The 21,171-nt window shown below is 41.1% G+C and overlaps 1 protein-coding gene across 5 annotated transcripts; it reads left to right on the top strand.

The window, feature by feature from the left end:
- The first annotated feature begins 149 nt into the window (after positions 1–149).
- Positions 150–12,998, top strand: FASTKD2 (FAST kinase domains 2). Of its 5 annotated transcripts, none has more exons than XM_049808909.1 (12): positions 150–227; positions 984–1,752; positions 2,148–2,251; positions 3,716–3,824; positions 5,373–5,496; positions 7,788–7,927; positions 8,233–8,405; positions 8,792–8,955; positions 9,977–10,198; positions 11,125–11,209; positions 12,297–12,411; positions 12,867–12,998. In XM_049808909.1, exons 2-12 carry the CDS (start codon positions 1,069–1,071, stop codon positions 12,984–12,986), a joined length of 2,040 nt encoding a protein of 679 aa, XP_049664866.1. In that variant the 5' UTR covers positions 150–227; positions 984–1,068; the 3' UTR covers positions 12,987–12,998. The 5 variants fall into 5 exon arrangements, with proteins under 5 accessions (XP_049664866.1, XP_049664902.1, XP_049664892.1 ...); XM_049808945.1 differs by having other exon boundaries at positions 225–250; XM_049808935.1 differs by lacking the exon at positions 150–227 and adding an exon at positions 342–683.
- Positions 12,999–21,171: the final 8,173 nt, after the last annotated feature.

Here is a 21,171-nt window from a genome sequence, read left to right as displayed (position 1 = left end):
GTTACGAAGCCTGCAGAGAGGAGCGGCGGCGGCGCCTCACCTGCCAGCACCAGCTTGGCCATGCGCGCGGCACCCTCCAACGGTCGCCTCGGCGTGGCGTGGCGTTGCGCAGCAACGCGCCACGCGCCACGGCCGTTTGTCCCTCGGCCCGCGCCGTCCCTCTCGCGAGGCCCGCCGAGAGCTGGCGGAGAGGAGGGCCCGGCTGTCATGGCGCCGCCGCGTGGGAGGTAACAGCTACCGGGCGGCTGAGGTCTGGTGCCCTACCTGCCCGTCGCTTCCCGCCACGGCTGAGGCGGGCGGCCCGGCCCGGCCCGGCGGGATCCCCCGCCGTTGCGCCCGGGTGTTCCCAGCCCGTGCGGAACCGCCGAAAGGCTTCTGCCCCCTCGGCGCCGGGCCGCAGGCCTACGCCACGGGAACCGTACGCCCCTGGGCAGCGTTCCCAGCGCCTGCAGAAGGCGAGCCCGAAGCCGAGAGGCCTTGCCCCCGCTTGGTGCCCCCGGCCCCCAGAGTGTGCCCGCGGGTGTGCCGCGGCCGCCGGGCAGGCGGCTCGCCTGTGGGATGGTGGCAGGGAGGCTGGGACAGGCTGTTTGTGGCCGCGGCCGGGCAGGATTCTGTTAACCGGAGCTGAAGGTTGGCAGTGACCCACCAGAGCCCTGTCAGGAGACGCGCCTGCTTGGAGAAACGTCTGTTAGGAAAAGGCTCTGCACCCCCGCCGTGGTTTTTGGTCAAAACAGCAAAGAGGAAAAAGGCTTGACAGCCGGGATGTGTTGAGATATTTGACTAAAACGTAGGAGACCCAATAGAAGTCCCTCTGCAAATCGTTTTCCAGGGATCTTTTGCCAAATACGTGGTGGTTTGGTTTTTTTTTTTTGGGGGGGGGGGGGGGGTGGTCTCCTGTAGAAGATGCGTATAGATATGGCAACTGAAACTTAAGGAATTGAAAGTCTGGTAACTAATCCGTAATTTTTTAATTGTTCTTACAGATAAGTGATCTGATGCAGTTTCTCCAGGACAGTAGAATTTCATCGGATCCCTTACTTTGAGTTGGCATTTCAAACATTAGCAAAAATGAATAATAAAATAAGTTATTTGCTAAATACTGTTAGATACATGCATAGGTGCAATTCTGTGCTCGCTCCCAAATCTTCAGCCACAGCAAGAAAACACATTTTATGGGTTGGCAGATACAGGGATCCCCTGGAAAATGTGAACTTCAGGAAATTATTTTTAAATATTTTTCCTTCTCTGCATGGATCATCTCTTCGATTTCTGTCTCAAGAGACAGACGTTTTTAGCACAGGTGCTAATATACAACCAGAGAAGAGTACAGAGGCTTTCGTGAGCGAGCAGGCTCCCCAGAGCTCTTTGGAACTTGAGAAGTTGGATGATTCTGGGAACTTCAAAGTGAAGCATGTAGTGGATCATAGTGACCCGTTTTTTAATGGTCTCCAGAAATGTACCTGTCCTTGCGATATACTGGACTTGGCTTCAGAGTCTGCTGTTTCCATTAAGCACTTCACAAACTGTTTAACTGCGGTGTGGAGGCTTTTCAAAAACCTGTCTGAAGACCAGCAGCGTTATGAGAAGCAGCTGATCTTTGAGCACCCAGCTTTTGTCAAGCTTTGTCAGCAGGTGCTGCGAGACTCCAGAAGGATGACACGGGGTGACCTGGTGTTCACTCTGCATGCCGTGGTGAGCCTAGGTGTTCCTCAGAACACTCTCCTAGTCCAGACTTTGCTGAGAGTGTGCCAAGTAAGTATTGAAATTCCTCTTCTCCTAAGTTTGGGCTGGAACCTCAGGGCTAATTCTGGGAGGCTGTGCAACATCAGACAGCTTTGATTTATGTCCCTGGTTTAGTCTGATGTTCCATGGAAACAGGGGTCCCATAGTTAGTTCGTGTGTACTTCTAATTTCCTTCATTTTTGAAACCACTGCTTGATTTCAGACAGATTTAATAGAGAGGAGAAATCTCAAAACTCCAAATTTGACTGATACGAGACCTTGTAGGTCACTGCAGAATTAAAGCTCATTAATTGGCTTCTGGGGGGAAAGAGAAGACATCAGGTACAGGTTAAGAGTGGTCAGTTTTTCTTTTCTGAAACTTTTACTGGTCTGAAGTAACCTGACATTGTGAAAACTTTTAACAGGAGAAGCTCAATCAACTTGATAACCGATGTATCTCAGTTTTGGCAACTACTTTAGCAGGGCTGGATAAAGACAAGAATGTGAGCGCTCTTCAAGCTGGATTACAGTGAGAAAAAGATACCTTTCACATATTCTTCATATTTAAATGTTGTTTGAATATATGTCTTTCAGAAATCATGGAGGGAATGTCTGTGCATAAAAGACAACATGGTTTTAGGACTTAAATATCACATAAGATAACAGCTGTACAAGACGGTGATTTTTGACATTGTCTTTGCAGTTTCAAGCAGAAAGGGTTCCGATGGCATAGGGTGCTAGGCCGCTCTGCAGGGGATTCATATTCTGACTGCAGCTCCACAGCTGTGGGGTTTTTTGTGATGTTGATCAAGTCACTTCGCATATCTATGCCTCTGTTTTTTCTGTGTATAGAAAGGAGGTAATGAGACTAGCTTACTCTGTGAAGTATTTTGATTTGTCATGATGAAAAATGCTGTTTAACAGCCAGGGAATATTTTCTTTTAATATAGTAAGTAAAAATTAAGATGAAGGCAAGTTTAGACTTTATCTGTGCATCCAGCAAGGCCTTCTGTTGTAGTGCTTTATCACAATAACTTCTTTGGCTGTAGTGATTTTTTTCTGGGCCAGTGAGATTTATGTGGGTAACCAATCTGCTCACTCCCATGAGATTGTTTTTACTGAGGCTGTCACAAAACTTGCCATGTATTAGTACTTTTGGTCCTGTGTCAGGTCCTGCTTTGAGAAAGTGGATGTGTTGGTGATATGCAATAAACAGGTTCTCCTGGAAGCTCAGGCACACAGTTCTTTTAAGTTGGTAGAAAGCAGGACTTCTGTCTACAGCTCTTTCTGTGTCTCGATGTCTGGAGCTCTTACCCGTTCGCAGGAAGCCACATCTGCAGGGAAGAATTTCAGAGCAGTGCACTGCCTTAGAAAGCGGCACTTCATGTTTTCATAGCTGTGCAGGTATATTTAGGACTCTGAGCCAGAAAAGAAGGTGCTGGGGATGCAGAACTCCATCATCTTGTGCTTATGATCCCTCTGTGTTATGACATCCCCTTCTGTTCCTGGAGCCCACAGCACTGCTTGTTTGGTTTTTTTCCTTCACTTGCACCAAGTTGTTATCAGTGTCCATACCAAAGTTTCTTAGCTGTTTCAGAATTTGCCTGCACATAGATGCATTTTTTTTTTTTGTTCTGCTGAAGAGTGTTAATTCTTTGAGGCTTAACAGCACTCACATCTGCACAGTCACATGTGCAGTCAGGTGCCCCTGCTGTTAATGTATCAGCAACAACACTCACATATCAGGATAACATTAAGAAAGGATATTTAACTGTTTCCATGTGCAAAATACCTGTGCTGCAGCTACGTCATGTAGAGTTATGCCAGCCATGCGAAAAAGGAGGTGGGAGAGGAGCAGGGAATTAATTACCGCTTTAACTTGGGTGTATATCAGTGAGGGAGAATGGGGGTACCTGTTTCTGCTGAAATGAGGAAAGCTCTGTTAAACAGTTACTCTTTCTAGCTCAAGGCCTTGTGTGTGTTTCTTCATCAGATTACTAGTGGAGCAGCGCATTCCAAGTATCAGAGACATCTTTATACTGCAAAACTTGATGAAATGCATGGGAAAAGATGTTCCAGTCTTTCTGAAAAAGAAATTGGAGGTAAATTTAACTGGAGGCTCATTTTCACTTCCACAAAGCCTGTACTCTTACATTGTTTATAAATTGTGTGTGGTTCTTTCCACACACTCAAAGAGAAAATATAATAGAAAGGTTAACTGCATTTGCTATATGAACCATAGTCCAGCTATATCTGCAGGAAGAACTTGAATTTGGAGGCTGGGAATATCTCACCATGAAAGGGGGCAGAAAGCAATGGTACAAAAGGAATTGAGGCAGTAAAATAGCAGTGCCCTCACCTCTTGTTTGGGTTGGCCACATGGTATTTCATAGAAGCACTTATAGCCTGTTCCCTGATTCCCTTGCCTAGCTTGTGGCTGGAAGAGAAGATGACAGAAAACTAGTCTATGATGGGGCTGTGTCCTATAATGGTATGGAGCTAGAGGACTGATGGGAGTGATATGCCAGGAGAACTCACCTAGCTCATGGCCTTATCTTTCTCTGTATCTTAAAGGTCCCCTTGGAAATACAGTGGTTGGGAGCAGGCTGTAGGTTTTATGACAGGGTGTACTGGGTTTCATCCCCTGATTTAAAGACACTTTTTGAAATCTTCTTTCAAACAGGGCCTGCTAGTGTTTTCATCACATAGCTGAAGGGCTCTGAGGTCAGGGTTTGTAATAGCATTCATGAGGAGGTGAGGGAAGATGCCACTGACGGGAAACTGAGCAAGAATAGAGCAGTGCAGGGGGCTTATGCAATGTGTTAGATGTAAGTAAATTGCAAAACTTTGGACCAGGTATCACTTTTTACAAGATGTTGAGGAACTGGCTGAAGATGTGGTGGAATACGGAACTGAGAGAAAAGTAACATTTCACTTGTTAACTGAAGGGAGCTCTTAGTTTTCTGAGCCTACAGGGTGCTGTTTTTAATACTGTGTAATTTCTGTTGTAGATGCATTTTGTATTTAACCTTTGATATGCATACAGTAAGAATATTGTATTTTAATAGCCCACATACTTTGTAGTCTCATTTTTACTGTCATTTATATCAATCTAATTACTGCTTCGATAAATGAAGTCTCTTTTGTGGCACCAGAGCTGACCTGCTGTGGCTCAGTCCGCATTTGTAGCTGGGTGTTTGTATTACAGATACGCCACTCTGTGTGCTGTTGGATCACTTTGAAGGCTGACAGCTTTCATACGCATCCAAAACAGTAATTGGACTACTATTAAATATGTCAGGTCTGCCAATTAAGTTTCTGCTACTTTTTAAAGAGTTGGTAGAAGATACCTATTCACATTGGAGATGAGCTTTACTGAGACTTCTTTCTTTTAAAAAAAAACATATAAAGGCAAATTGCTGGAAACTTGCATAGTGACATGGCTCTAGAACACTTGATCTGCTGTAATTGTGTATTAAGAAATTGAGAGTGGTTACTTTATGCTTTTGTTGTTTGTTGCTCCTTTTTCTTTCATGTAAGTTTGAACAGGCTAAGGAATTTGGGAAAGTTTTGGTGAAAATGCCTTCACCAGAAAGCAGTGATAATATACCTGAAGAATGAAGGATTTAATAAACTGTAATTCACTTTAGATGGCAGTTTTGAAACAGATAGACCATCTGACCTTCCCGAATGCGCTGCGTGTGTTTTCGGCTCTTGTTGCAATGAATTATTGTTCCATTCCAATCCTGAATGCCTGCAGTAAAAAGATCCAGGGTAAGAAAAAAATACGTTTATTAAATTTCACTTCCTTGTACCAAATTCTTCCTAATTATTGTCTCGTCTGCCTTTTCTGATTTCCTTTAAAACTCAGGAAACATCTTTGTTTTACAGGATATTAGAGTAATGTGGAGCCATTTGACAAGCAGCAAGACAGAAAATTACTGATCGATAATGAAAGCAAATAGCTCTTGTTGTGTCTGCCCTTCTTAACATTTACCTGAATTACATATTTTTCTTTGCATTTTTCTGTATGCAGAGTTTAGGAAAAATAATTGAATTCTAGTAATTAAAAATAGATTTCAGATAAACTTTTAAAACAAATCTGAATTTGAACTGGACATCTTACAGGATGGATTGGTGGCTTAGCATGGTTAGTTGATAAACTAAAGGGAACATAGTGTTTCCCTGATTAACTGGATTTCATTATTGAATGCTGCTTTTAATAACTGACCTCATGCTGCAGCCCAGAAAATAATTACATGAAAGCTAATGCTTTCACCTCTCTCCATACCTTTACAATACATTTCTTAAATATATGTGGTCAGTATGTATTGATTCACACTTAAAATACATACAAATTTGTGTCTAAAAAACCAGTAAGATAGTAAAATAGCATTCTTAACATAAATGAACCAGGAGTGTTTGGGCTGCTTGTACAGCCTTTATTTGCCCTGGTTGTTCATATGTGTTAGGAAACTGTCTTTAATTACACATACTGGCTTCTCCCACAGGACTTATACCACACTCAGTGCACAGGCTAGATGGCATACACAGAGTGAGCAGCTCCTCAGTACTTTTTAATGCACTTTTTCAGTGCATGTTCTCAGGACTTACATGCTGCACATTGTGCAAATGATGCTCTGGGGACAGAGTGATTAGTTTCTGAACAGAAATGGCCCCTGTCAGAGGCTGGAGATGGAACAGGAAGTGTGTGTGTGTGGCATGCTTTGGGGCCCATGGGCAAAGGAATTCTTCAGCAGGTTTTATAGGTCCTGTACTCTTGCTGGGGCTCTTAAGAAAGTAGTGCGCTCTCCCATATCTGGTGGCCTGACCAGAATTGTAATAACTATGTACTTTGTAGGTACTTACTGAGTTAATTTTTGCAACAACAAGGGAGTGACCCAGTGGTGATACTTGTGCAGAAGAGAGAGATAAAGGTCAAAGTGTCCAGTAATATGAGATTGTGTTAGCCTGTTTTCTTTAAGAATATCTAGCATTACAGATCACTTTATTTGATGCACAGCTCTCATTGGCTTCAATCACAGTTGCCAGCACTCAGCATTTCAAGAAATGAGGTAACAGTGTTTTTATGCTGAGCCTGGAAAATCACTAAGGACAACTCAGAGTAGTTAAATTCAGTTATTTTACTGCTATCCTCTTGCATCCTCTGGCAGAGGAAAAGATAAAAGTCTAGTTTTGGTGGGTGCTGATCCTACTGCTGTAACTATGCTCTTTTCTCTTGCAGTCACTGTCTTTTATGACATGTATGCCCCTCATTGCAGCAAACAAAGCAGGATATTCAAGAGAGACCATTGTTCTTCAGTACTTAATCTTTTTCATCTCAGGAGTAGGTCCATCTTATGTGGTAAATGAGGCACTAGTCCTGTGCAGCAGTCTGTTGTCATCTGACACTCAATCTGTGTCATCACGCTCGTATGCTGGGACGTGATGTTATGGTTCCATGTTTTCCAGTTTGGCTTACACTAACACTTTAGTGCTTGACAGCTGTTAGTGCTTTTTAGACATAGATTCATATTTGTAGTTACTCGCTGGTTTGTAAAACCAAATGCGAAAAAAAAGTAAATTTCATCATTTGCTAGTATCTGATTAATCGGCAGCTTTAGATCCACCTCTCTGTTCCTCCCTCAGCTGACATGGTGAAGTGGACAGCCCAAAGGCTCAATCAGTACTAAAGGGGCTAGCCTGAGGGTTTCCATGCTGAGTGCGGGGAGGTGCTGAAAATCAAGAATGATGGAACAGAAGATGTTCTGGGAACACAATCTTCTAGCTTCTTTTTTTAATTTGTCCCCTTTTGCTGATTTATCGCTTCTAGCTTGATCCTGACTCAGTTTGGTTTCTTCTACCTCTCTCGTTTCTTCATGTGTTTTAGTTCGGTTGACTTTGCCTAGCTAGTCTCAGTCTGTTCCACAATTCTTTATCTGATTTTTTTTTTTTTTTTTTTCCTGCCCCTCCTCCATCCCTTAGCCAAACTGTTCCCACAATGTCTCCAACCTACAGCTTCCATTGCTTTATATCATTTGTCCTTTTTTGCTCTTCTATTACAGAGAATGTCCACGATGCTCCATTTCGGCAGTTAATTCTCATTCTGGAAGCTTGTTACAATCTCCAGTACCGTAATGTAAAACTGTTTTCAGCATTAGCAGACTATATTAATTCCACTGCCTGCCTTTGGGACAAAAGACAGGTGAGTTTGAGACCAAATAATTTATAGTGGTACTAGTAGAATATCTGGTGCTTTCCATCTTACCTTTCTTCATGTTTGTGTTTGATCTTTGGAGAACAGATTTTTTAGGAATACCAGTCTGATGAAGATAACATAGTTAAATTTGTAAAATACTCTTCCATTTGTTGATCTATAAAGAAATAAGAAATAAAAGGGGTTTTACGGTTTGAAAAATTTGCTTTCATTAAAAATGCCTTTTATGAAATCAACAGGTAGGATCCACTGTACTGGCTTTCTTGACCTTATAAAACTATGTTTTCTTTTAGATTATCCTTTTTCTTTCTGCCTTCGAGACACTTGGCTTTCAGCCTAGTGAGCTGATGGGTGTTTTTGCTGAGAAGGTGACAGAAGACCCTGAATTCCTCAACTTGAAAAACCTTTTGATTGTTCTCCGAGTGTATTCACGACTCAACTATGTTCCCAAAGGTCAAAAGCATCTGTAGGTTTTCATTTAGAATTCCTGTTAATACGTTATGTAGTCATTATAGAATAATGTGTGGCAACTAGTATTTGATTTCAGTTGTGAAAGAGTTCATAATCCTGTTTTATTAATCTGTAAGGTAAATTTGCTGTGTCTTTTCACATTTGCTCTGTGTGGGAATTTTTCTCTGTAATTGAAAATGGAGACCTTGGTTCTGTGCTGACCAGGCTACTAAAGCTGTTCATAGGTAGCTGTATCCTCAAGAATCAGAAGCTAATGTTGGATTACACAACATACAATTATAGAAGATAATAAAGATTTCTAACTTGTATTTTTGTTTGAAATCTGTATTTTGTATAGCCTTATTTGTGTATTTAGTTACTTTTCTTCTGCTTTTGGAAAAGGTTTTTTGAGACTCTTCATAGCTGCTTGAATAAGTACCTCCCTCAGATTTCCAACACAGAACTGCTGAAGGCTGTGTATTCACTTTGCATCTTAGGATATCTTCCTCATCGTGCACTTGATGAGCTGCTGCAAAAGAACAATAGGGGTGAACTTCTCCTGTCAGGTCTGGCCTTACTTTGTCATGTTCTTGTTTTAAAAGGGATAGTCTGCCTCCATACATAATTTGTTGTAATTGTGTTAAAAGTTTAGAAATTAAAGAATGCAAACACAATTAATATTAAATTTGAAGTCCTTCAAGACAGAGCTAATGTAGTGATGGTGATCTGAGTGAACTGTTTCTGCACTAGGGCATCAGGCTTATTGTCTTGAGCCCCATGGTGGCAACAGTTTTATAGTAGGTGTGCATGTGGAGAGAGGTGAATATGAGATTTGTGGAAATGGTAGAAGTGTGTAAGAGCCAAGGGTTCTATCTTTGACAGATGCTCAGGCATGTTTAGAAACACAGGAAATCTTAACCTTTGTAAACCAGTTTTAGTACCTGGAATCATGAGTAGGAGTTTTTTTGACTGCTCTGAGTTATAATGAGGAACTTGGAATGGTTTGCAGTAGTATTTGGTTTCCACATTACAATTCTATACAGCCAGTAGAGTAGTTCAGTGGAGTAGAAGTTCATTGCAGAGTAAAACTGTGTCTTGCCGTTGAGCCTGCAGTGTCCGAACATGAAAGCTGCAAAGCTGTAACTGCTTAAGAGTTTGCGCAGCTTAGTACTCTTAAAGTACAGTTTCAAAATTATGGCCAAGTCTGATATCCCTTCCTTGTTTTATAAACAGCTTTCTAGTTGTCTGGATTTTATAAATGGTTTTTATGCATGATCTCTCATTCCATGTTCTCCTTAAGTCTCCTGTAATAACTGATAGCATGCACAGAGCTGTGTACAGTAGAGGGGAAAAACTGGATAAATAGGCAGGTCTCAGCCATAGACTTTAATATTATAATTAGTGAATTGGCAGTGTATATTTAACTATATTGAAGATATTCAATAATATTAACTGAAAAAATAATTGGGTTTTGATTCCTGTATTGAAATTCATTTGCTCTGCCAGAACAGACTATAAATGATAATGAAATGAAAAATTCTGCGAGATGAGACATTGGATATAATATTTTCTTGTATCCTTTTTCAGATGATCTTTACAAAGAACAAAAGGAAATGATGCTTCACTGTGTGAAAGCATGTATGGAACTTGATAGCCCTTCCTTCACGAAGCCTGCATTTGTGCTGACTGAGAACTTCTCCTCGTTAGTATCTCTTAATCTCAGAAAAGCTCGGGAGGCACTGATGGAACTTCTGGGGGATGAGAACATGTTTCGGCAAAATGTTCAGCTGCCATATAAATATCATATTGGTATGAAGCCAAATTATTGTCACATTCTTTTTAATGTAGGTTTATAACTCCCAAAATAAAAAGGTGATAATAAATTTGTGTAGGGTGCAAGCAATTAAAAGTGTAACACTTTGAAGACACAATCTTTTAACAAATATGTCCTTGATTGGTCAATCTACTTTCTAGGATGCTTCTGTTAAAGTATTTAAGTTAGTGTACTAAGACTTTATGATTACTCTTATTTACAAAACTGCTTTGGACTTTTTGTTAAGCATCAGCGAGCAGATGTTAATTGTACATAAATCCAATATGGCCAACTGTTTTAGAGAGTTGTGATTTAGTACTAACATGTCATTAGAAACAAAGCCAAACAGCAGCCATCTTTTGTTCTCTGACTTGTTTCTTCTCTGAAATTCTGACTAAGGTTTGGGTTCTACTTTCATTTATGAAATGGGATATGACCTTCTTTGACAGGCGATCATTTCATAACATTTGGTTGCTTTTACATTTTGATATTGCTTGGTTTTTTGCCAGCCACCCAGCTTACCAATTTTTTTGTATTTGTAATAATTTTCTTCCTAAGTATTTCTAATGAGGAATCAGATTATAGGAAAATCTGAGTAGGTATGACAGACTGTAATCAAGACTAGTTTCTTTAAACTATGATTTCACTCCCGTAAAGTTATATCTACAGTTTCCAAAAACAAATGTGCTTTTTTCTGGAGATGTGCAAGCTATAGCTGTTTATATTGGTTGCAGGGAGGGAAAAGCCATCAGTAATATGTAAATTATTAGCGAACAGCAATTAGAAACAGGGCAGTGAGGGTGTCTGTTAACTTTTTCAAATGAGCTGTTAATTTGAAAACAATTTGAACAACTAATGTTCACATGAGAACATTAATTGTAATCTCTTGCAAGTGTTAAATATTTTGTTGTTTTGTTTTCAGATTTTGAAATCAGAATGGATTCAGACAGAAGGAAAGTGCTCCCCGTAGCTGCAACAGATGATCATGCTGACTCAAGTGTTCAAAGGTGTCTTTTCTGACTGCATATTTTTTCTGGCAGGCTAAGTTTTATTTGTATGTATTCTATCCAGTTACTTCTTTGGTTCACTGATTTGCAGAAGTGAAGTAGCTAACTAACTTGTTACTTGTGCTCACTGAAATGTACAAAAATTGCCATGCCAGTTCAGAGCAACAACTCATTCAGCTCACTACCTTCTTCTAACAGAGGCTGAAATGTAACATTTCAGAGGAAGGGCAGGAAACATCACAGTAATCTGATACTCTTCTACTGGATACAGGTTTTGAAATAGGACTGAAATCCCTTAAAAAAATTGCTACATTATGGTTTTAAAACTCCACCTATTTGTGTGTCCCATTAAACATTCAGTTATTTTCTTAAGTCTCTAAAATGTGCCTCTCAGTGGTATGTTATAGCCATTAATTCAGCTGCTGAAATATAATCTGAATAAAAAAGGATCATCATATCCACATTTTAGGTGATTAATTTAATCTTGTGTAGAAGAATGACCTCTTAGTAACTGAAGTGGGACAGATATCATTTAAGTAACGCTTAAGTAGAATTGGGTAATACTTAACATTTGTGTGCTGGACCACTGCGCAGCAATGTATTTTGTATAGTTTGCTTTTTTGAGAAAAGGAGAGCTAATGAATTGTTTAACAGAAACTCACTGTCAGTCTTACAAGGCATTCAGCTCTCCTCACCCTTCCAAGTAGGTCTTTATGGCAGGAAGTAACTAATTCTCAATATTAGCAAAGGATCAAAGTAAATGCAGAAGCTGTCAAAATAATGTAGAATTTTGAATGATCTGTTTCCTTCTCACTGGGGAGAAGTGGAGATCTAAGGACTTAATTCTGCTGTACCAGTTTGAGTAGATGCTGGTACTTGTGCGAAGCTCATAGAAGAAGACAGGGTCTAAATTACTTAAGTCTGGAGAAGGAAAAGGATAATGAAATTTGTGCAGTCCTGATATTTTTGCCTACCAGAAAGACAGCTGTATATTCTGCAGTGTTAAAGGACATAACTGAATTATTGTCTTAAAAATGCTTATTCTGTATTTGTACAATGGAGTCTTCCCTACTCTTCTTGGTTGTAGATTGGCTGTTCTCTTTGTTCCTCTGTCTGCCTTCTGTATGGGTACAATGCACCCCCAAGGGAAGCTGGCAATGAAGAAGCGGCATCTAAATAAACTGGGCTATCATGTTATTCTGGTAAGAGAGTCCTGTTATTCTCTCTGTTTCAGACCTGTTACCACCACAGTGATGAGTATGTTTGTTTCATAGAACAGGCCTTGTAGGGAGTGGTGAGCCTTCTCCAGAGTGGTAATTGTATATCATCTCTCCTTAGAAGGTGGTGGTGCTGTCACTAGGGAGAAAAGACAGAGGAACTCTAAAAGACAAGCTACCACTTACAATTATCAGCCAAATAAATGTAATCATAGTTCAGGAAAAAAATAATCAAGCCACTGAATTGCTTTGTACCTAAAAACCTATATGACTTTGGCTTATTTCCCTGATTTTTGTAGAATGAATGATTCAAGTAAATTCGTTTTCAAAATACGTTGACTCCCTATGGCCTTCCCATCACTGAGCATTTGGTTTATAGGACGGGGCAGTTTGCTAAAGACAGTCAAACTAATGTACCTTTTCCTTTTCCTTTCTTCCAGGTCCTGAACAAGAAGTTTCAGGAAATGACAAATGAAGATGCAGTTGAGTTTTTAAAAGGAAAAATTTATTCAGAAAATGCTTTCTCTTTTTCTGAAATGACTGTGCAGGATAATAATTAAAATAAACCAACAATTTTGGGTCTCCTGATCTCTCTTTTTCCTGTGCAATTAGTGTAAGGTTTTAATGGAAGAGATAAGCAGTTTTATACACAACTGCCTACTCCAAAGTATTTACAGGTTGAGAAAAGTTTGTGAAGTGAGCAGTGTCTGCTGGTAGTGGGGGGTTTATTTTGTGAAGTGGGAGTGGATTTTCTTTAGTGGAAGGAACTACTTAATTAATCCAAAAAGCATCCTGGTATCTATTGCTTTGAAATCTCCTAATTTTAGCTTCCCCTCCCCTATGCCCAAGTCAAATTTCTCTCTTTTCTTGAGCTGGGTCAGGGAAAGGAAGTGACCATTTCAAGTGCTATTGGAACCTGGCCTGCAAATATGCACTAGAAGGATTCCCCCCACCATTCTACTCCCATCGTCCCATGTTCTTTATGCAGAACTACAGATGGTAAAGCAGTAAATAACTCAGTCTAACGGGTATATTAAAAAAATCCAAAGTTAGGTGAAAAATTTCTGAAGAAATCAATCTCACTCAGTTTTCAGAAGTTCAGGCCAATAATGGTTCTGTTAGCTGTATGCTTTTTCTTTTGATCCTTTTGTTTCACTGCTACTGTAATACATTTTGAGACTTCTCGCTATAAGAGCACAGGTCTGGCAGACCTTTTTAAACTGACTCTTGCTCTCTGTTTCTGATATTAGTGTCTCCACAACTATTTAAAGAGGTATTGCAATACTCAGATTTGTTCATTACATACTGTGATGCATCTCCACTGGCCTGTTATGTAGTGGGGGAATTGATTATGTTGCGAGAGTTCTAGAAGTTCAAAGGAGCTTTGGGCCTCTGATCTGAAGGAGCAGAGAGAACTGGTACATCTTTGCCATTCTTAGTAACTTACTGGTAAAATCCGTTTGTTGTGCTGGAGTTGCTGAAGTACTTAGTAAGAGCACTGAAATGCTCAAAATACATTTGCCAACAACAGGTTGCTTTTTTCTGCGGGGTAATTAGATCTTCAGTCACACTTTTGCTATACCATAGCCACAGCCCAATTGGCATGAAGGGAAACGGCAATACTTTCTACAGTGACTGTGTGCTACCTAACCGTGGTGCCCTTGCTTCACTTGATAAGCTACAAGCACTACGTTCTTTGTCTTTCTGAAGTAGCGTAGACACATGGTTAACCTATTACAATGATGAGATAAAAAAGGTATTACAATGATGAGATAAGGTAAAAAGAAACAATGTGCTTAAAAGAAATTCACCACCCAACTTCATGCAGAACATGTAGGTATAATATGGTGCACATTTATGAAGGAAACCATGCAACCAAAGAATTGTCACAGCTGTCTGGCATAAAAAGCAGAGAGAGCTGTTCAGCATTTCAGTCTCTGAAATGCAGCACATGTAGAAAAACAGGTTGGGTGCAATTGTAAAACTTAACAACCAGATGAGAGTTCATCTGCTTGACTTGATGAGAAGTTTATTGTGCTCCCTTTTGGGATCTGCTACTTTAAGAAAGCATTGTCTGTACAAATTCATCTGTGAAGCAGACTGGTCAGAGCCATTCTGATGTTCTGAGCTGGCTGACTGACTCATGGTCCCGGCCTGCACTGGAGGAGTTCTGAAATACTCTCTGCTGGTGTGGTGGGTTGACCCTGGCTGGATGCCAGCTGCACACCAAAGCTGTTCTATCACTCCCCCTCCTCAGCTGGACAGGGGAGAGAAAATAAAGAGCTTATGGGTCAAGATAAGGACAGGAGAGATCACTCACCAATTACCGTCATAGGCAAAACAGACACAGCTTGGGGAAAATTAACTCAATTTATTACAAATCAACCAGAGTAGGGTAATGAGAAATAAAACCAAATCTCAGAACACCTTCCCTCCACCCCTCTCTTCTTCCCAGGCACAACTTCAATCCTGGATTCTTTACCAATCCCCCCCAGCGACACAGGGGGATGGGATGGGGTTTATGGTCAGTTCATCACACATTATTTTCTGCCACTTCATCCTCCTCAGGGGGAGGACTCATCACACTCTTCCCCTGCTCCAGCGTCAGGTCCCTCCCACGGGACACAGTCCTCCATGAACTTCTCCAACGTGGGTCCTTCCCACAGGCTGCAGTTCTTCACGAACTGCTCCAGCATGGGTCCATTCCACGGTGTGCAGTCCTTCAGGAGCACACTGCTCCAGCATGGGTCCCCCACGGGGTCACAAGTCCTGCCAGAAAACCTGCTCCGTGGGCTCCTCTCTCCACAGATCTGCAGGTCCTGCCAGGAACCTGCTCCAGCGCAGGGTTTCCACAGGGTCACAGCCTCCTTCAGGAACCCACCTGCTCCGGTGTGGGGTCCTCCACAAGCTGCAGGTGGAGATCTGCTCTACCGTGGACCTCCCTGGACTGCAGGGGAACAGCCTGCCTCACCAGGGTCTTCACCACGGGCTGCAGGGGAACCTCTGCTCCGGCTCCTGGAGCATCTCCTCCCCTTCCTTCTTCACTGACCTTGGTGTCTGCAGGGGTGTTTCTCTTACATGTTCTCACTCTCTCTCTGGCTGCCATTTCTGTCTGTCTCAACTTTTTTTTTCCTTCTTAAAAATGTTATCACAGAGGCGTTGCCACTATCGCTGATTGGCTTGGCCTTGGCCGGCAGCAGGTCCGTCTCAGAGCCAGCTGGTATGGGGTCTGTCAGACACAGGGGAAGCTTCCAGCAGCTTCTTACAGAAGCCACCCCTGTAACCACCCCACCACCCCACCCCCGCTACCAAAATCTTGCCACACAAAGCCAATACACCTGGAGAGTTGGGGAGTGCTCAGAGCTGTGTTTGAGAAAGCATTTGGTGCTGTTCAAAGCTGAAGCCCTACAAACGAAGCTAATGCAGTGACAGCTGGGGCTCTCCCCTGGGCTGGGGAACTGCTTGTGCTTTGAGCTTTTCAGTCAGGTTGTCAGTAGCAGGTACATGGCTCCCATCTCCTCAGGGACAAAACAGGCAGGGAAGTATACTGCCCTCTTGTGTGCCAGCAGCCTGGACAGAATTAGCCACCAGTGGGCAAAAAATAGCATAGCACATTACATTAAGTTAGCTGATCACCATCTTTTCTTTCTTTTTTTAAAACACCTTACAAGTAGGTGGAAACTTACACAAACAGTTTGGAAGTGTAGTGGTCTGCCGTAATGATCACCTTGCTTATTAAAGTATCTTGCTTTATGCTAACTTAATAATTTAAGTCATTACTATGTCACTTACACTGATTCATAGTTCCAAGCAGTATGTAGCTGCTGCCAGAGAGACTTCAGAGCTGTGGGTTTCTTGAATATTTACATCTACTAAAAAGCTACTCTGTTGCAATGTCTGAAATAAACCCAGGTTTCTTAGATGTCCAATTCATGTAGTAAGGGAGTTCTAATCCCCTGGTTTTTGCATTACAATCTGTATTTAGAATACCATTCTCCTCTCTCTCCTGAATCATGCTTATTAAAATTAGTGAGAGACTCACTACAAAGATCAACAATAATTATTTTGCTCCTGTAATTGTGGGGTTTGTCACTGCATGGATTGCTCAGTGCGAAAGGTGCAAAATCCTCTTTTTTAAGCAAAACAGATGCTAAAACAGATGTTTTTAGCTGACCTGCCAGTGAGGCTAACAGGAGATGCAAGCTGCATCTTTCTCTACCATTTTCACAGTCTGCCTGCAGACTCAGGAACATGTGTTTCTAACCTTTATTCACACTTGGAACACTTTGTAAGCACAGTGGCTGGAATTTTTTTCTGAACAAGGAGTGAGGAACCAGGAAGGTGACTGCCGCTTTATTTCATACAGCCCATGGGTGTATCTTATTAATGGATGGAAACCAGACATTTGCTGTGGTGTTTGACTCACTAAAGGTATTTCAAGGGTGTTTCCAATCTGTAGCAAGGCCAAGGTCCTCAACCCTGTGTAAAGTGAAAATAGGTAATTTATTAGGTAAATTAAACTGTTGAGGGAGGGGCGGATCTTCAATGAATTGAAGATAAAGCATGTATAGGGTTTAGAGTAATTATGTAACTATGACTTAAAGACAGTGGACTGAGCTGCACAGAGCAACCATATATTTGACCAGATTCTTGTATGAAGGCAGCACATTTTATTCTTGAGCCACAAAGTCGTCTGAAAAGTAGTCATACAAATCTTTCCTTCATTCTGAGCTATGAAATCCTGGACTTAAGTATTTGTCCTGCTAATCTCAAAGAAACAGATAGTGCCTTTTATGATTCCTGTTTTTTACATGCTGCTTGCTGTTAGACTTTTTTTGATTCATAAATCTTATGTTATTACAAAACAGTAAAATGCCATGATAAAACTGGCTTATCTGGTAATTTTCCCCTCGAGAATAATGTATACATATACTGTTCACCCTCAGAATTCTCCATGTCATCTGAAGGATATCCACATACAAAAGGGTGACAAGCTCAGATAATTGTCATGTATCACACAATCAATAAGAAAACATTGTAAGAAGGATTTACAAACGTAAGTTATACAGCAAACTTCACTGGCCCAAGGATGATGTTAAGCATTGCAGGATGTGTGAACAGATCTAAAATGAGAGCAAGAAACAGGAAGGCAGAAGATGTGGGCCACAAGGGTCAGGAAGGCTCTTGTATGAACAGAAAATAAACCAGTACCATCTGAGCAAAAATGAAACAAAGTCTGTGAAGTAATGCAGAATGAGAACAGTGATAGTTTTGAAAAACAAATTGTTTCCATAAGCAGCTGCATTTGCAGACCCCTGTAGTTCTTCTCCTGCTTGGATTTGCTTATGTCTAAAAACACTTCTGAGCCCTAACTCCAGCCTTTGCAGGATATGAAATATTCTAGCCACTCATGCACAAGAAACATCCAGGAACTCTCTTTAAAACTTCCACCTTGGTCTCCAGTTGGCCAAGATGTTCAAAAGTGACTGGGAAAGAGGGACTAAAAGTACATTGCAAGAGTTTGATTTTTGTTAAGGAATTAGGATCTAAATAAACTGGAACTTGGAATTAGAGAATGAAAGTCTGCTTCTCAGGTATTGCAACTGTTTCTGCATAGGCAAGAGGTTGAATAAAGTTTTGTATGCAGAGACCTACAGATGTGGCTCTGGTTGATTGCTGAAGTGAAGAAAATACTAAGACTTCCCTCTAATGCTTTTTTTCTTTCTTCCCCCCCCCATGGCCATTGCAGTAGGTATTATTTTATATTGCTATTCCCTTTGTACACAAATCTCAGAGCACATAAGCTTGCATGAGTGAGGTTCCAGTTTTAATACCTTTTTACTGACACCAGAATATCTGGACTAAAAAGGAATTGCAGGTGTTTTGTAGATCTCAAAAACAGTGGAGCATTCACTCCTCGGTGAAATGTGCTGAAATTAGTTATTTTAGAACAAAAGCAAAGCCATGGTTATCTGTTGTTCTCTACAAACATACTTTTAAGGCAATTATGGTACTTAAGCATAGGTTTTACTGAACATGTAATCCTATGGTTTTGTTCTTTGCTAGTAACCATAGTGGTTTTAGCAGTTCTGCATTGTTCTTCTTTAAGTGATGCAAATATAATGGAACTCTGAACTATGTTTAAGATCTGTCCTTCTAGTTGTAGCAAGGTTTTCCCTTTTTTCATTATTTCCAGACAACCACAGTATAAAGTGAATGTGTGAATATGGTGGCAACTGTAAATAGCTACCCGTGAACAAGAAGGAGAATCTGTCTTTAGGTCTGCAGCAAAAGTCCTTGTGTTCACCGATAACCAGTGAGCTTTTTGTTTCATCCTGTTTGCTCTCACCGAAAATGCTCCTATGCTATACTCGAGTAACATTGTTGCCATGGCACCCATCAAAACCCAGATATGCTCTTGCTTTATGTAGCAAGACACAAATTTTTATAAGCAGGAGAATTTCTTTTCACTGCTGTAGGTAAGGGACTCTATCCATGCCTCCAGACAAGAGGCAATTTACTGAACACTCTTTGTCATTCCTGAGAATGTGCCATAGTTACTCTTATCAGTTCAATCCACAAAGGACACTTGGTCAATTTTCTGTATTTGCCTGTTTGATTTTCATGGTTCAGATTCCACTGCACTTAAGATGGCATCTACACTCAACTACCCTTTAGAAAGGTGGGGAAGTGTGTGGGGAAAGGGGGTGTGGCTCATCAGCTGGTTTAAATTAAAGTCAGGGCACTACAGCAACATACACCATCTGAGGCTGAGGTTGTGGCTGTACAACTTTAAAGGAGAAAACTTGAATTGTTATATGAGCCCAGTTTTCTCCTTCTGCAGTAGGGAACAGCTGGTGAATTGGACTCTGACTGCACAGAGGTTGGTGTAAATGGTGAGAATTGTCACTGAAGTCTTGATGTGTACTCACACAGATGAGATACAGGGAATATACAGTGGCTTGTTGTGGAGGAGATCATATATTTATATGTTAAGATGTTATTGCACACAATAGATAGGGAGGGAGGAGAGACCAAGCATGGACCCCACATTTGAAATGTCAGTCACATAATAAAAGACTATTTAATCTTTTTAAATATGCATGCTGAAGACCAATACTGGGTCATTACTTGCCCTTTGTGCTGGCTCAGCAGTTAGATACCAGCTTTAGCAAAACAACAGATCAGGGAATTCTCCAGAAAACACAAAAGCAACCTAAACCTCTTATACACTGTGGTGTATGAGGCAAGAAGAGGGTAAAGACTGCTGATGCATTTGACTCTGTTGTTCTAGAAGAGGCTCCATTTTGCCAATGAATGATTTGTCCCAGGGACACACCATCCTCTAAATGAATCTTTAGTCCGTGTCACTTCTGTATAAATGTAAGGAAAAATGAGGGACTTCTGAAAAGTTAAGCAGGCAAAAAAAAAAAAAGTGTGTGCATGCATGTTTGGAGATTTGCTCTGTATCAATCTAAGCTCAAGGAATAGTACAATATGGTGAATGCTTCACTGATGTCAGCAGGAAGACCTCCTTCTCAGTAGGCAGTACTCCCCCCAAAAGGTAGTACTGAGGATGATGAAGGTTGGTTTGATTTCTGCTGATGCAGAATAAAAAGAGAACTTTCCAAACTTTTCACTCCTGGTGGTAGGTTCGATATTAATTTGCTGAATCTAATCACTTGGTATTTGAAGGGGAAAAATGAGAACAACACTGAAGGTATCAAAACCACTTTCTCTGAACAGGATAAAATGATCTGACACTAAGGCATTAGATAGAGACATGGGGAATCTGAGTTCAGCTCCCTACTTGCCACCACTTACCTGTCTGCTCATGGGCAAATCACTCAGGAGGTCCTCATGCCACTCCCAGAGTCCTGGTGCTAGCACCCATCTCAGTAGTGCCATGACTCAAAGGAATGCCCTGCTTGGTAGCAGAGACACAGTCCCAGCACAGCCGGTTGTCTGTGTTCCCTGTCTCTATAAAGGGGATGTTTTGTTGCTTGGATTTATAAGCTCTCCCAGGCAGAGCTGTCTGATGTTTCAGATCCACTCCTTGTACAAAGAGTAGTTAACGTTTCAGCCATGAGAGTGGAGAGACTGGGCTAATTGTAAAAGAAACAGCTCCCTTCGCTGAAGAACCCCAAAATTTGTGACCAATGAAAGCCATGTCAACAGCCTTACTGCAAACCTACCCAGCCCTGTCACAACAAGCACTTCAAAGTTACACTACCCAGTCCCTTCCCCAGATACTATTAGCAGCAAAGATTTTTTACAAAATCAGACACCAAAGTACAAGCTGTTTCTACTGCATGTCACACCCATACATACACAGCACACTTCAAAACTGGCTTATAAATTCTTTAAGGCTCATTTGCAAAAATACAGCATAAATTCTAGGGAGTATAAGTTATGTAGAATGGACTTGTTTGGCTCAGACAAAATCCTCTTTGAGATCTTTTGTCAGGTACTATTGGTTTCATTAATAATCACTGAGATTCCTCAGGGACATCATAACCATTTTTAACAGATCCTTATGCTGGTTGAGGGGTTCAGAGTATTACTCACATTGCATGGACATACATACATAACGGCATGCATGCAAGCAATACTGGTATGCTCAGTGGTGCTGGTATTGAATAGAAAGCTAAGAATGTGTATCATTGTTGATAGAACAGAGGCCAAAGGCTAATATGAACATGTTTTATAGCTGCAAAAGCTAATTACTTAAGTTAAAGTGAATAT

This window comes from Accipiter gentilis, chromosome 1, assembly GCF_929443795.1.
Source record: "Accipiter gentilis chromosome 1, bAccGen1.1, whole genome shotgun sequence".
Taxonomy (NCBI): Eukaryota; Metazoa; Chordata; class Aves; order Accipitriformes; family Accipitridae; genus Astur; species Astur gentilis.
This window is presented reverse-complemented; position numbering and strand designations above follow the sequence as displayed.